General features: G+C 40.8%; 1 protein-coding gene across 1 annotated transcript; it reads right to left on the bottom strand.

Moving 5' to 3' along the window:
- Positions 1-4,154: 4,154 nt before the first annotated feature.
- Positions 4,155-15,084, bottom strand: LOC139319915 (tubulin alpha-8 chain). Its single transcript, XM_070947971.1, has 5 exons — positions 14,968-15,084; positions 12,637-12,859; positions 9,684-9,832; positions 7,184-7,864; positions 4,155-4,575 (listed from the first exon to the last, which is right to left on the bottom strand). The coding sequence occupies exons 1-5, from the start codon at positions 14,968-14,970 to the stop codon at positions 4,282-4,284; spliced, it is 1,350 nt and encodes a 449-aa protein (XP_070804072.1). The 5' UTR covers positions 14,971-15,084; the 3' UTR covers positions 4,155-4,281.
- Positions 15,085-16,026: the final 942 nt, after the last annotated feature.

The following is a 16,026-nucleotide window of genomic DNA, read 5'->3' as shown; positions in this document are numbered from 1 at the left end:
AAATATCTTTTGACTAAGGAGCTAAACTTCAGTGGCACAATCTTTTTACTTTCTCTTATATTTTCCGCACATTTTGAAAAAAAAATCCCTGTGATAAAAGTATTGACACATTTACAGACATAATGTAACATAAGGAGCCTTGGTGGTGCAGCGGACTAAAGTGCTGTTAAGTAGCACTTAGCTGCCAGCTGCCTGCAATTACTGCGAGTTCAAATCTCACCAGGCTCAAGGTTGACTCAGCCTTCCATCCTTCCGAGGTAGGTAAATTGAGGACCCGGTTTGTGGGGGCAATAAGGTGACTTTGTATAAAAAAGAACACCGCTTTGGGGGGGGGGGGCAAAGGCCTACTAAGCAGCTATATACAAAAGTATGAAGGCTATTGCTTAACGCATTGTAAGCCGCCCTGAGTCTCCGGAGAAGGGCGGCATATAAATCGAACCAATAAATAAATAAATAAATAAATAAATAATTCCAGGAGATGAGGATTGTAGAAGTTGAACATAGAATAATAAGAGTTGGAAGGGACCTTGGAGGTCTTCTAGTCCAACCCCTTGCTTGAGAGGAACTCTATACCATTTAGTCCAATACAATTGAAGGCCATCTGTTGGGCAAAAACCGGTCTATCCTTTTAAACCAAAGGCAAAAGTGGCTGGGTTGACATATTGTTCCAAATCATGGTTTGCTTAATTATGGTTTGTGGAATAAATCACAATGGCTGGTTTAAATGGCATCATAGAATAGGAAGAGAGATGTATATTATCTAACACAGGGGCGTCAAACTCGCGTCATCACATGATATATCGTGATTTTTTCCCCCTTTGCTAAACTGGGCATGGGCGTGGCCAGTACGTGATGCATCCGGCCCACGGGCCGTGAGTTTGACAGCCCTGATCTAACATATATTCAGTTTGTAATGGATGGGGTCCCTTTGAATTAGACGACTGCCTATATATAATGATCAAAATATATAATTATTAAAATTATTTTAAAAACTATAATGTCAAGCAGAAAAAGAAAATAATAGATGCAGGGTGTTAATAATAATGAAGCCACCTGACACATTTCACTCATCCCATGTGGTCCCCACACCTGTCGGCATAACCAGGTCTTGAGGGACCTTCAAAAGAGTGATGAGCTTGATCTCACCTCGGGAGGAAGAAGACTTCACAATGCAGGTGCCATAATGGAAAAGGCTCTGCCGTCTAGGATTCACCACATGTAGCTCCCTAGGTGATGGACCCTCAAACCAGGGGTGAAATCCAGCAGGTTCTGACAGGTTCTGGAGAACTGGTAGCGGAAATTTTGAGTAGTTCGGAGAACCGGCAAATGCCACCTCTGGCTGGCCCCAGAGTGGGGTGGAAATGGAGATTTTGCAGTATCCTTCCCCTGCCACACCCACCAAGCCACGTCCACCAAGCCACGCCCACAGAACCGGTAGTAAAAAAATTTGGATTTCACCACTGCCTCAAACATGCAATCCCAGTCCATGCTATATAGGGCTTCAAACAGTGGTGAGATTCTACCGGTTTGGACCGGTTCGAGCGAACCATTAGCTCCGACTTTTAGCCGTAAGCAAACTGGTTCTCTCTTTCTTTGAAGTGGGCCCGCTCGCCCACCCCTGCATTATACTCACCTATATATCTGCTTCCGAAGCCCAGTTGATCGGGGGCAGCAGAGTGGACTGCCGCTCCTCAGCTGTTTTCCTTGCTCTCAGCAACGCGGAAGATCAATTTTCTGCAAACTGTGCATGCACGTGCGAATGAAGCGAGAGCACGCGCACAAAGCGTGCGCTCAGCGAACTGGTTGTTAAACCAGTAGGATCCCACTACTGGCTTTAAAGGTCAACACCAGCACTTTGAACTGGGCTCATAAGCTAATTGGTAACCAATGGCGCTCGCACAGCAAAGCTATAATGTGTTCTCTATTAGAAACACACACAACTGCTCAGGCTGCTGCATTTTGCACCGACTAAACTGTCCAGATATTCTTCAAGGGCAGCCCCAGGTAGAGTATATTGCAATAGTCCGACTGGAAGTTGACTATTGAACAGGGTCCCTAGATCCAAGAATGGGCCCAACTGGTGCACAACGCAAAGGAGTGTAAAGCCTCTCCTAGTTGTGACTGCCACGAGCAGGAGTCATGAGTCCAGGAGGGCCCCAGATTTGCTTTTAAAAATCTACTTTTAAGTAATTTCAGGCTATATTAAAGCTCCTTTGCTAATCTTATGAAGCTGCTATCTCTGTGATCTTTTGCAAATAGTCTAAATGTGCACAACCGAAGAGTTCTGTGACTATTCTTGCTTCTGGTGCCTTTCACATTGGAGAGAAGCAATAGCAATAGCATATAGCTTACATACCGCTTCATGTTGCTTTACAACCTCTGTAAGTGGTTTACAGCAGTGGTCCCCAACCTTTTTATCGCCGCGGCCCGCTGAGCGCGCGCAGGGGTGGGGGCACGGCCCAGGAGCTTTTGTGCACGGCCCATTGCGCACGGCCCAGGAGCCTTTGCGCTGCAGCGTTCATGTCCCCCGGCCGCTGCGCGGCCCGGTGCCAGGTACTCCACGGCCCGGCACCGGACCGGGGGTTGGGGACCACTGGTTTACAGCATATTGCCCCCCCAATAATCTGGGTCCTCATTTTACTGACCTCGGAAGGATGGAAGGCTGAGTCTACTTTGAGCTGGTGAGAATCGAACTGCCAAAGTGCTGGCAGCCGGCAGTCAGCAGAAGTAGCCTGCAATACTGCGTTCTAACCACTGTGCCACCGAGGCTCTTTCAACTGCAAGTAGCCCTCAATTTAGGAACATTCATTTTTGAGATTATGACTGCCTCACAAAAAGTGACTTGTGATCTGTCCTCAAAGTTATGACCGTCCTGTTAGGATATGGTTTGAGCCTAACAAGTTGTCCAGGCAATATATGTGTTCTGTGACTTTAACATAAATATGTATTGTGTGACTTTAAAGTTTTACTGCTGATTCATTGTAATGCTGAGCCATACTGTAATTAGATAATCACTAGTTGTAAACGTATTTAAGAAAGGTACTGTAAAGTATTCAGTTGATGATATGCTACCATAGTGTGTGGAGTTGCTATCATTGTGCTATCATGGTTGGCTGGATCTGCTACCATCATGGTTTGTGAACCAGAGTGAGTTTGTTATTCTAACCAACTACTGTTTGTGTGGTAAGAAGAGTTTTTGTATCACTGGACTGATTTAACTGGCAAAGACTTGGATTGATTTAAAAGACTATGAGATTGTTTTTTCACTATAAAGTAAACTTTTGATAAACCAGTTTGCACATCTCTTATTCATTGCTCTCAGCAACGTTTCTCTGTGCTCTACACTCTGCTGGTTGGTAACACAACAACAATATCCTTAACACGTCCTACCACCTTCACACGATTGCCATGTGCGTGCTTGGCAACTGATTCAAAATTTATGATGGTTGCAGCCTTTTGCAATCATGTATTTGCAATTTGTGACCTTCTCAGTCGGCTTTAGGTACACAAAGTCAATTGGGGAAGCCAGATTCACTTAACAACCACAAGAGAAATGATAGTCAAATCGCGTCCAGCCCTGTGGTGACTTGCTTAACAACTGCACAGCTTAGTGAACAAAATTTCAGTCTCGGTTGTGGCTGGAAGTTGAGGACTACCTGTAATGTCTATAATACTTGTGCTTGGCAAGCTGCATTTTTCTTGCGATATACAGCTAGTCCTCAACTTACAACAGTTCATTTAGTGACTGCTAAAAGTTACACCAACACTGAAAAAAGTGACACGATAGTTTTTCACACTTACAACTGATGCAGCATCCTCACTGTCACATGATCAAAATTTGGATGCTTGGCATCTGACTTATATTTATGACAGGATCATATGATCACGTTTTGCGACCTTCTGACAAGCAAAGTTAATGGGGAAACCAGATTCACTGAACAATTGTGTTACTAACTTAACAACTGTTAAGTGAACTGTGATTCATTTAACAACCCTGGCAATAAAGGAGGCAAAAGGGGGCAAAACTCACTTAACAACTATTTCCCTTAGCAACAGAAATTTTGGGCTCAACTGTGAATTGTAATTCGAGGCCTACATGTAGGGCCTAAGAAAGAAAATGCAGAAAACTCTTCACAGATTGATGATATATTTTTATATGCTGCTGGAGTAGACAAGAATGCAATTGATTAAGCTCTACTACTATGCTTCTTTCATCCATCAAAGACTTGTGAGAACTTCATTTGTGGCCCAAATACGCACAGCTAGGGACCATTTATATTTTCAAAATTCTTCCCCATCATTTTCTTCTTCCAAAGAATCTGTGCCAACTTCCTCATAGTCTTTCTCCAATGCAGCTAAATCTTCCCGAGCCTCGGAAAACTCTCCTTCCTCCATGCCTTCACCAACATACCAGTGAACAAAGGCTCGCTTGGCATACATCAAATCAAACTTGTGGTCCAATCTTGCCCAGGCTTCAGCTATGGCAGTGGTGTTACTCAGCATGCAAACAGCTCGCTGCACTTGAGCAAGGTCACCTCCGGGCACTATGGTTGGGGGCTGATAATTGATGCCAACCTGGAAAACAGGAGAGATAAGATCATTCAAAATAGACTAGATAGGAAGCATAGAGGGGGGGAAAGAGCAATGTGAAATCTGAATTAATTTTATGGAGGGAGGTTCTGATCACACGGCACTGAATTTATTCCCATAATTTCCTCTAATAGCTAACCTGAGTGATGCCATATTTCAATTGTTTTATAGAAAAAAAAAATAATGGTGCCGTGGCTCAGTGGTTAAGATGCTGGGCTTGTCGGCTGGAAAGTCAACAGCCCAGGTTCGAGACCCAAGTGCCATGTGACAGGGTGAGCTCCCATCCTCACCCCAGCTCCTGCCAACCCAGAAGTTCGAAAGCATGCAAAGGCGAGTAGATAAGTAGGTACCATTTCGGTGGGAAGATAATAGTGCTCCATGATGTCATGCTGGCTACATGACCATGGAAATGTCTTTGGACAGCGCTGGCTCAATGGCCTTGAAATGGAGATGAGTACCGCCCCCTATAGTAGACAATGACTAGCGGAGTAAAATCCAGAGGGACTTCTTTTTTATAGAAAAAATATATTTTTGGTGTGCAAAAGCCTGTGATGTTAAAAATATTTGCATCTCTGCTAAAAATCGATTGCTAAGGGCTAAAGATATGAACTCTCTAACAAAACGCTGTTTTTGACAATCCCCAAGTAGATCAAAATAGAGAATAAGATAATGCTTGTTTAAAAGACATGTTTTTACAACACTTTACACTTACTAAGTTTGGGGAGAAAGTGTTGGGTTGTATAAATATATTTATGCGACAAAAGCATTCAGATGATAATATTCTTTTAAACTACAACTATATGAAGTCTTCTTTCATTACCACTTGATTACCGTTGAATTTAAGACACAACAGTATTTGGCAACTTTCAGAACTTTCAACTGGCTGAGAAATTCTGAGAGTTGAAGTCCACCCATCTGAAAGTTGCTGAAGTTGAGAAATACTGGAGTAGAAGAGGACATAGTGTCTTCATTATGTTTGCTTCCTCTCAAAGCCTTCCATGTTTCATCAAGTACATAGTGAATTCATCCACCCACTGCAGGTGACCAGGCTGAACGCAAGGGAGGTGTCAAACACATCATCAGTCTTGAGTCCCTTCACACCCACAAGGGAGCTACTAAGTCCATCCCACCATGAATTCTGTTGACTCTTATCTACTGCAAATTTGCTTTGACCGTTAGTAGTTCACATTCTTGTAGAGAGAGTTTTAACATACAGTAGTCACGTGATCAAAATTCAGACACTTAGCAACCTGCATATATTTATGACGGTTGCAGTGTCCCACGATGATGTGATTTTGCCTTTTGCAACCTTCTGATAAGCAAAGTCTAACTGTAGTACTACTAATTGTCAGGTACAAGAAACCAGGAGCCAGGATGGAGTTCAAAAGCACTGCGATTTTATTCCATGTTACCAATACACAAGAATCTGATCTACGAACAGTCAATGCAAATTGATTCCAGATAAGAGTCAACTGACTTCAGCTTAGATCTCTTTTGGGGATGTACGGACTCCAGACTGATGATGCATTTGACACTGCCCTGCGGCTCAGCCTGGTCATCTCTTACATTAACAACTGCAGTGATTCATTTAACAACTGTGACAAAAAGGTGATAAAAGGGGCAAAACTCATTTAACAACTATCTTGCTTAGCAGTGGAAATTTTGGGCTCAATTGTGGTCATAAGTCAAGGACTACCTGTATTGCCCAAATTGTGAGATATGTTACACAATATTAGTCACTATTTGTTTTGCTCTGAGTTTGATTTTACTTTCTACAACTACTTGTACAACAATTGTACATTATTGTACAATTGTATCTATAAAATACATTATTCTACTTGCTATAGTTATTCAAATATACAGTATAAGCATTTTTGAGAAAGCATGGGGGCGAATGAGAAACAGGCAAAAGAAATTAGTGCAAATGAGGACAAATAATCTATTTAATATTATACTAAAAGTTGATTTTAAGTCTCCTATTTGAATTGTGCAAACAACCAGATTATATAGCTAGAATTGCAAATGTTTGTGTAGGAGTATTCATACTAACATTTCATTCCCTTTTATGTAGAATGGAGATGTTTTGTTTTGAAAATTGCTGCTTCAGGACTTAGAGAAGTTTAGGAGGGGCATAAAATGAATGATGTTCTTGTAAAACAATAAAAGCTAAACATGTCCACTCAGAGTGGAAAGGTTATTTGAAGTATAGGGCATTTTTATAAAGATAGATCAGGAAATAAAAACATTATTTAAAGGTTAGATTATTTTTTCTGAATATATGAGGAAAGGTTTGCTTATTTATTTATGGTAAACCCATCTCACTATCCAGAATGAAAATGGTTATTTAATTGACTTGGATAATTTCTTTGAAAAAATAATTTCTGTTTAGTTCAAGTAGGCAAATTTATACTCTACACTTTGAAGCTCAACTGGAGGCTACTCCCAATTTTAATGAAATTGGATAAAATAGCTTATGATAAGTACATTGAGGTTACTTACATTTAATACTTACCTTGGGACACGGATTATACCCATCATGTCAATGTGCATCTTTTTAAGACAGAAGGAAGATATTTAATTATTTGCTCCTCACCTTGAAGCCAGTTGGACACCAGTCCACGAACTGGATTGTCCTTTTAGTCTTGATAGCAGCGATTGCGACATTGACATCTTTGGGCACCACATCTCCACGGTAGAGCATGCAGCACGCCATGTACTTGCCATGACGGGGGTCACATTTGACCATCTGATTGTTGGCCTCAAAACAGGAGCTGGTGATCTCGGCTACGGAGAGCTGCTCGTGGTAGGCCTTCTCAGAGGAGATGATGGGTGCATAGGTCACCAAGGGGAAGTGGATGCGAGGGTAGGGCACCAGGTTGGTCTGGAATTCAGTCAGGTCCACATTGAGGGCACCATCGAAGCGCAGGGAGGCAGTGATGGAGGAGACAATCTGGCTGATGAGACGGTTCAGGTTGGTGTACGTGGGGCGCTCAATGTCCAAATTACGGCGGCAGATGTCATAGATGGCCTCATTGTCCACCATGAAGGCACAGTCGGAGTGTTCCAAGGTGGTATGGGTGGTCAGGATAGAATTGTAGGGTTCCACCACTGCTGTGGAGACTTGAGGGGCTGGATAGATAGCAAACTCCAGTTTGGACTTTTTGCCGTAATCCACTGACAAGCGTTCCATCAACAATGAGGTGAAACCTGAGCCTGTGCCTCCTCCAAAACTGTGGAAAATCAGGAATCCTTGTAAACCTGAGCAGGAATCTGTCTACAAAGAATTACAATCCAAGGTGAGCTATGTGTATCTCAACAATTCTTTTTAGCCCACTCAATATTTGCTATACGCAAAGTCCATTTCTGCAATTCCAAATCTAATTCGAAATCTTGTTTGTTGATACGGCTTCGTATCAGTGATCCTGTGCTTAGGCACATGCAGCCAAACAGATCTGATCTATACAATTACTTTGCTATATGCTACAGGTGTTCTCGGAGCATTGTGGTGAATTTTAAAAGTAAATTTAAATTTTTGATACTTAATACACAAATATTTTTATGAATTTAAGAGTCAGTAAGGATGTCTCCATGGGACCCTTCCTATTTCCCCATAAAAAGCAAGTCTTTTAATTCTTTACAAAAAGTAGTTGTTTCAGTGGCAGTTTATGGAAATCGGAAATCCAGTGGTATTGTGAGTTTTCAATAAGGACATTGTGGTGAGCAAACCTTTTTTAATGAAAACTTGTTTATTAGTAGCATTATTTTTTCATGCATGGCACCTTTCTAAAATAGATTATAGCAGTGGTGAAATCCAATTTTTTTTACTACTGGTTCTGTGGGCGTGGCTTGAGGGTGTGGCAGGGTAAGGATACTGCAAAATCTCCATTCCCACCCCACTCTGGGGCCAGCCAGAGGTGGTATTTGCCAGTTCTCCGAACTACTCAAACTTTCCACTACCGGTTCTCCGAACTGCTCAAAATTTCCGCTACCGGTTCTCCAGAACCTGTCAGAACCTGCTGGATTTCACCCCTGGATTACAGCCATTCTTAACCACAAACACTTTAAACGTTAAGGTAGCTGTGTGATACTACAGGTAGTCCTTGATTTACAACAGTTCATTTAGTGACCGGATAAAGTTACAACATCACTGAGAAAACTCCTTATGACTCTTTTTCACATGTATAACTATTGCAGCATCCCCATGGACATATGATCAAAATTCGGATGCTTGGCAACTGACTCATATTTATGACAGTTGCAGTGTCCTGAGGTCATGTGATCACCTTTTGTGACTTTCTGACAAGCAAAGTCAATGTGGAAGCCAGATTCGCTTAACAATCATGTTACCATGTTGAGCTGTGATGGCGCAGTGGTTAGAATGCAGTACTGCAGGCGACTTCTGCTGACTGCTGGCTGCCTGCAATTTGGCAGATCGAATTTCACCAGGCTCAAGGTTGACTCAGCCTTCCATCCTTCCAAGGTCAGTAAAATGAGGACCCAGATTGTTGGGGGCAATATGTTGACTTTGTAAACTCCTTAGAGAGGGCTATAAAGCTCTGTGAAGCGGTATATAAGTCTAAGTGCTATTGTTATTGCTATTAACTTAACACCTGCAGTGATTCACTTAACAAATGTGGCAAGAAAGGTCGTAAAATGGGGCAAACCTCACTTAACGAATGTCTCACTTAGTAACAGAAATGTTGAGCTTAATTGTGCTGGTAAGATGTGGATTACCTGTATTGTGACTGCCTTATAATACAAGAAGAAAAGAATGTAACAGGATAACAATTCCTCCTTCTCTACAATATGAAGATTAAACAGTTGGCATAAAAAATATTTTTCAAACAAGATAGCCTAGTGAGGTTTTCCGAGAATTGAAAGTATGAGATCCATGACTTTTATAGATCGTTATTTAGATTTAACTTAAATAGATTGTTATTTACCCAACTCATTCTGCATAGTAATACAGCTCATGGCATACCCAACTGGCATGACTGGAACTGAACTTTCTATCAATAGATTTCTGCTTCTAGCCCTAGATTTGCACTGAATTTCTGCCTCAAAATCATGTCTCTTTTAATTGTCATGCTTACCAGCTTGCGAATACGATCCAGCACCATATCAATGCTCTCCTTTCCAATGGTGTAGTGACCACGGGCATAGTTGTTAGCAGCATCCTCCTTGCCAGTGATCAGCTGCTCTGGGTGGAAAAGCTGGCGGTAAGCGCCAGCCCGCACTTCATCTGTTAAGAAATGGAAATATGTTGTGATAAATTTAAGACAATTTTTGATAATAGCGATATGTTCCTTCCTAATTGACTTCTGACACCATCTTTGTTTGCTAATTGACAGAAGCTTTTGCATGTTATTTTGGCTTTAACTTCATTTGAAATGATTCCAGGCACAGTTTATTAACATCAAATATGGTCTTGCTTGATTTTTAGAAACTAAGTAGGAACTATGGCAATGCTTGGTTTGATCCTTGATGATCTAGGTTCCACTTCCGAGGATAGAATTCTTAATACAGGTAGTCCTCAACTTATGACCACAATTGAGCCCAAAACTTACATGGTTAAGTGAAACATTGGTCAAGTGAAATTTGCCTCATTTTATGACTTTTCTTGCCACAGTGAATCATCGCAATTGTTACGTTAGTAACACGGTTGTTAAGTGAGTCTAGCTTCCCGATTGAGTCAGAAGGTCGCAAAAGGTGATCACGTCACCCCAGGACATTGCAACCGTCATAAATATGACCCAGTTGTCAATCACCTGAATTTTGCTCATGGGACCATAGGGATACTGCAATAGTCATAAGTGTGAAAAGCAGTCATAAGTCACTTTTTTCAGTGCCGTTGTAACTTTGAACTGTCACTAAATGAACTATTGTAAGGACTACCTATACTGGTGGCACATTAGATATATATTGTTAAACTCAAAATAAACTCTGATTCTTTTTACTTCCCCCCCTTACAATCTCTTTCTCTCTCTCTCTCTCTCTCTCTCTCTCTCTCTCTCTCTCTCACACACACACACACACACACACACACACACACAAAGAAACATACACAAACTATTTAACCAGACATTTAGATATCCAACATATTAAAAAGCTCCACCAAGTAAAATTCTGTCCCAGATGGATATAATGAAATATTCACACAAGGTAGCCAACAATAATAATAAAACAACCTGTTTAGGGCCCTGTTGTATAAACTGGTGTTCCAAAGCCTGTAACAGTATTAATAGTAATACTGGCGTTAGGGTATAGTATAATATATAGAATATAATAAATGATAATGCTATGACTGAAGAGCTAAAATGGAATCCCAATTCATTAAATTAGGAACATGCAAACAGGTACGTTCCGAACATTTATTAAAAATGGTACATAACTGAATTTCTTTCAACATAGGGGCCTGGTGGCTCAGCAGACTAAAGCATTGTGATTAACACCAGCTGTCTGCAATTACTGTAAGTTCGAATCTCACCAGGCTCAAGGTTGACTCAGCCTTCCATCCTTTCTAAGGTAGGTAAAATGAGGACCCAGTTTGTGGGGGCAATAAGCTGACTTTGTATAAATATACAAAAGTATGAAGGCTATTGCTTAACACATTGTAAGCTGCCCTGAGTCTCCGGAGAAGGGCGGAATATAAATCAATTTTTTTAAAAAAATAGAATAGAAGTCTAAAGAATGAAGGAGTGGTAATGGGGACACTAAAAAGTGAATGGTAGACACATTATTTAATTTGGGGGCAGGGGATCTCCAAGTCTTTCAACCTGTATATAAAAGTCTGCAAAGTAATTTATAAATGTATAACAGCAAAACAATAAATGTAACTGGGAAAAAAAAACAGTGAAACAGCAACAATACAGGTAATCCTGTACATATTCATGTAATGAAATGTAATTAAAGTGAACCAGAGTACAATTATCTATCTTAATAATTTTCTTTGTATGAGATTAAAAATTAGAGGCACTAATTTGTAGAGCATATGTGTGGGACTGCGACTGTAGATTGTGTTCCTCTAATCTTTAACTCTACAATATAATTAGCCAGAGTTAAGTCAGACAACTAATTTTAGAAACAAGAAAGGGCAGCGTAGTCTATTTTTTCCTGCCAGGGTGGGGGAGGGAAGGCATACATGTAAGTATTTTTTTGCATCAGGTATCTAAATTACCCGATTGATTGGATATTTATTTTTTGATTTATTGTTTGATGTGATTCATTCACTCCTTCACTTAATCCTTCTATCATAATTCAGTCAAAACCCCAGTAGTTAAAACCGTGGTATTTATCCACTCCTCCCCAGTTAAGATAAAAAAAGGTTAGTTCTATAAAAATACCAGAAAGTGAGAAGTTTCCCCTGATCAAATTAAGTTGCTGCAAAAGAAAATAAAAATAATTTTCAGCATAAACAGGCTTGTGGGATTGGTTTTAGCATTAATCACAAATTCTTTGCCTCAGCATACGCACAGAAGTGCTTTGATTGTAGATAAGTTCATAGCACCTTGATTCCCCCAGATCTCAAGGATGTTTCTGGTATAGAATTCTGCAAAATAGGACCTGAGGCAGTGGTGAAATTCAATTTTTTTTACTACTGGTTCTGTGGGCATGGCTTGGTGGGCGTGGCAGGGGAAGGATACTGCAAAATCTCCATTCCCACGCCACTCCAGGGGAAGGATACTGCAAAATCCCCATTCCCTCCCCACTCCTGAGGGAAGGATATTGCAAAACCTCCATTCCCACCCCACTCTGGGACCAGCCAGAGGTGGTATTTGCTGGTTCTCCAAGCTACTCAAAATTTCTGCTACCAGTTCTCCAGAACCTGTCAGAACCTGCTGGATTTCACCCCTGACCTGAGGGCTGAAGACTTCCTGTCAAACATGGGTTTTTTTCATCCTTGAACAGCAAATTGCACATACCATCAGAAGTCACCCTTCCATAACTGGCAAAAGACTAGAATACCCGATTTCTCCACTCCATCTCCAGCACTGCAAATGTTCATTAACTCCAATTCTATTTTCCACCACTCATGATTTCACTGACCTACTACTGTGGGTTCTAGGTCCACCATAACAGCTCGTGGTACGTGCTTCCCCGTGCGGGTTTCACTGAAGAATGTGGTAAAGGAGTCGTCATTATTAAACTTGCTGGGTTCAGCTTGGAAGGTGCCATCTGGCTGAATGGCATGTTCCAGACAGAACAGCTCCCAGCATGCATTACCAATCTGAACTCCAGCTTGTCCAACATGTACAGAGATGCATTCACGCTGTGAGGGGAAAAAATAAAGAGAAGATAAGAAGAACAGGAGGCATATCATGCCCATTTATCTACCCTCCCACTCTTCTAGAGAAAATTATCATTGGACTTTCAGGGATAGAGGACTTTTATTTTCAATTGTTTGAACTCCTAAGAGAATTTGGATGAAAACCCCATCATTTCCACCTCATAACAAACAACTGGGTTGACTATGTCCACCAGACCATGTCCATCATCACAGTCGCAGGATATCATGTTGGAGAAGACTAATCTAGACAGTGATCTAAAATTTCCGAGCATCAATATCTGTGTAACCAAAATGATACCATTCAGGAAGAAGATAAAGATGCTAGCAGTTTTGGGAAAGCCCCTATTTTGAAGAAGTACAAACAATATTGACAAGAGTAACCATGACTTGCAAAATCCAATGAGGACCAAGATTAATTTTTGGCCATAAAATACTGCTAGTCTGCTTGGAGGATAACAGCAGTGAAGAGGAAAATGGAATATTTCTACACTGGCCCAATGTTTTTATTGCGGTGATTAGTCTGTAAATAGATACATTATGGATGCTATTTCAATGATAGAGCCAGCGGTTAAACGCACTGGGCCAGAAACTGTGAGTTTCTTCTCCCACCTTAGGCACAAAGACAACTGGACAACTACTTAGCCCTAGGAAGCAGGCAATGGCAATCCACATTCAAAATCTGGACCACAACCAGCATACTTTTTTTTTTCAGCAAAAAAAAATAACATAATAATAAAACAGTGAGCGTTTTTCAGGATTTGTTAAACATTCTCAGGTTTCATCTGTATACAAAGAGCAGCTTTAATATCATACAGTTTGTGATAAATCTCAATCCCATAATATGCTCAATGGGTTTGTTTTTCTTTCTGCCTGGGTCTTAATTTAGCTAAATGATATTACTGCATGAACTGTAATTTAAGAAGGTTGTGGTCTATGGATTCCTTAACCCATATGATTGATAGGAAGAATGGCATTGCTTTCCCTCCTCCTCCCACCATCCACATTTTTATTTTATTTTTTTGGTTATTTCTATTTCGCATGTTTAATTTAAGAAATTAATACTGGCCAGAGTCATCACACATTTACCGGCGATAAAGTTCAGGTTAAACAATGCAAAATGAAGTTGGTTACAGTAAAAAAAAAAAAAAATTAAGTTTCTCTTTTGTTTCTTGCAAAACTTCCACTTTAGCAATTTGGGAGTCATCAAAATTGGATGGGAGGAAGGGACAGCAAAGCATGGAAACAGATTAAGTCAAAGTTACCTAACAAAGAATGAATTAGTTAATGGCTTTAGTTCAAGTTCTAGGATACATCATACAGTCACATACTGTCTGTCTGATGGTTATTGAGTAGCACTAACTCTTTTATACGGGGGGAAAAATGTATTGCTCTAAGCTTTAAGTATAGATTGCTTACTAAGCCACAGTGATCCAAATCACACATGCTAAAATCAAGTTCTCATATTATCCAATTTCTTTGTGGCACTACTTGAGGTTATGCTGGTGGGGTTTGGTGGTCATTTTGGATATATGAAGGGTGGGAAAGAGTGGAAATGTAGCAGCTTGCTCTCCTCCCCAAACTTAATATCACCATAAAAGCTAAAAGAGGATACAAAAACCGTAGCCAAGTCTCTTCCAGTTATGGCAGCACAAAACTGGACAACCTCTGACAGCTTTCCAGAGGCTAGAAAAACAGAGTTGAAAGCTGTGATTCTTTAGAAGTTGTCCTACCTTGTTTTAGTGGAATGGGTGATCCCAAACAGCATCATCTGGGCAGGTTATGAATTTGGAGTTTCCCACTTATTCTCAGGGTAGAGAATGCCATTTCTCTTGTTGCAATTCATCCTAGAGGTATTTTTTTAAACTCGGGTTTCCTGCTGACTTCTGCTATCTCCTGTTTATTCCCAAGTAAGCATGCTTAGGACTGCACTGTTCACCACTTCAGCTTATTATGGGGTCTGTGCTAGAAACACTACAATCCGGCCAAGAGGTAATGCCTAACTTGTTTTTGCATATAAACCTTACACCTTTTTAGAGCCAAGTGGCTGCGAATTTGTTCATTCTTGTTTCCCCTCTTTTTCTTTGGCTTACCATAATGCTTTGTCTGATTTTGATTCTGGCTTCTTTTCTTGATCAGGAGCTAGAAGGTTTTGTTTCTGTTTTCCCTGTCTCTCCCCAATTCCTTCTGCCACCCGTTGAGCTGTAATGAAGGAGGAGACTGGCACCAAACACCTGTTGTTGCCTCTCAGTGTCATAGAGCAGGGGAGGGAAGAGGTCATAATTCCCAACATGTACACCCTCTGGACCAACTTACATCACCAGCCTCTGAGAGTCATAGCTGCAGCAGCTTCATTAAGCCCAAAGGGACACACATCCTAAAAACTCTAAATTATCCACTGATGGATTTAATCGGCCCATCCACGAGAAATAGCGGTCTTTAAATAAATTAAGATTTGATCGGATATCTTTTATTATGGTCTTTGACCAGCCTTTGAGTGTAAAAGACATAGCTTGATACAACATTTTGTTATTGCAAAATGAAGGAAAATAATAGAACAATAAAAAACAAAATACCTACATAATTAAAAGTTTTGCACATTTGTAGAACTCGGTGAAGATATTTTGCTATGTAATATGTGAGTGTGATGTTAGCAGTCCTGAAAAAAAATAAAATTTATCTGTATGGCCTTCATATTTAGAAATGATTAGAGTAATCAGACCATGCCTTAGGGCAGTGATGGCGAAACTTTTCAGCACTGAGTGCTGAAAAGGTTGCACGGAAACGTCCTGTGCACACGCGCACACACTCATCAGGACCATGCTCCGGAAAAGCCAAAGTTCCAGGTTCTAGTATGCATGCCAATGATCAGCTGGCCAGCATGCATGCACAGGCCAGTTTTTGGCATTGCCACCTGCATGAAGGAATTGCGCTCCGGAAAAGCTGAACTTCTGGGTTCTGGCATGCATGCGCACCAGTGGTGAAATGTAAAATTTGTTACTACCGGTTCTGTGGGCGTGGCTTGGGGGGCGGTAATATGACTGAGTGGGCGTGGGCAACTTTTTTTTTTTTACTTTTAAAACCATTTTTTCTACAACCTCTTCGGCTGAAGAGGTTGTAAAAAAATGCTTTTAAAGCCTCTGACAATCCCA

The sequence above is a fragment of the Pituophis catenifer genome, unplaced genomic scaffold, assembly GCF_029215685.1.
Source record: "Pituophis catenifer annectens isolate HBS135680 unplaced genomic scaffold, rPitCat1.0.hap2 SCAF_7, whole genome shotgun sequence".
Lineage (NCBI taxonomy): Eukaryota > Metazoa > Chordata > Lepidosauria > Squamata > Colubridae > Pituophis > Pituophis catenifer.
The sequence above is the reverse complement of the archived record's forward strand: the minus strand, read 5'-3'. Positions and strand labels throughout refer to the sequence as shown.

What these genes read in the sequence shown, in the direction of transcription:
- LOC139319915 (XM_070947971.1), bottom strand. An exon ending in CCTAGAACCCACAGTAGTAG is followed by an intron (nt 9,833 to 12,636) that starts GTCAGTGAAATC and finishes ATTTCTTAACAG; the next exon opens with ATGAAGTGCGGGCTGGCGCT. An exon ending in GGTGTCCAACTGGCTTCAAG is followed by an intron (nt 4,576 to 7,183) that starts GTGAGGAGCAAA and finishes CCTGTTTTCCAG; the next exon opens with GTTGGCATCAATTATCAGCC.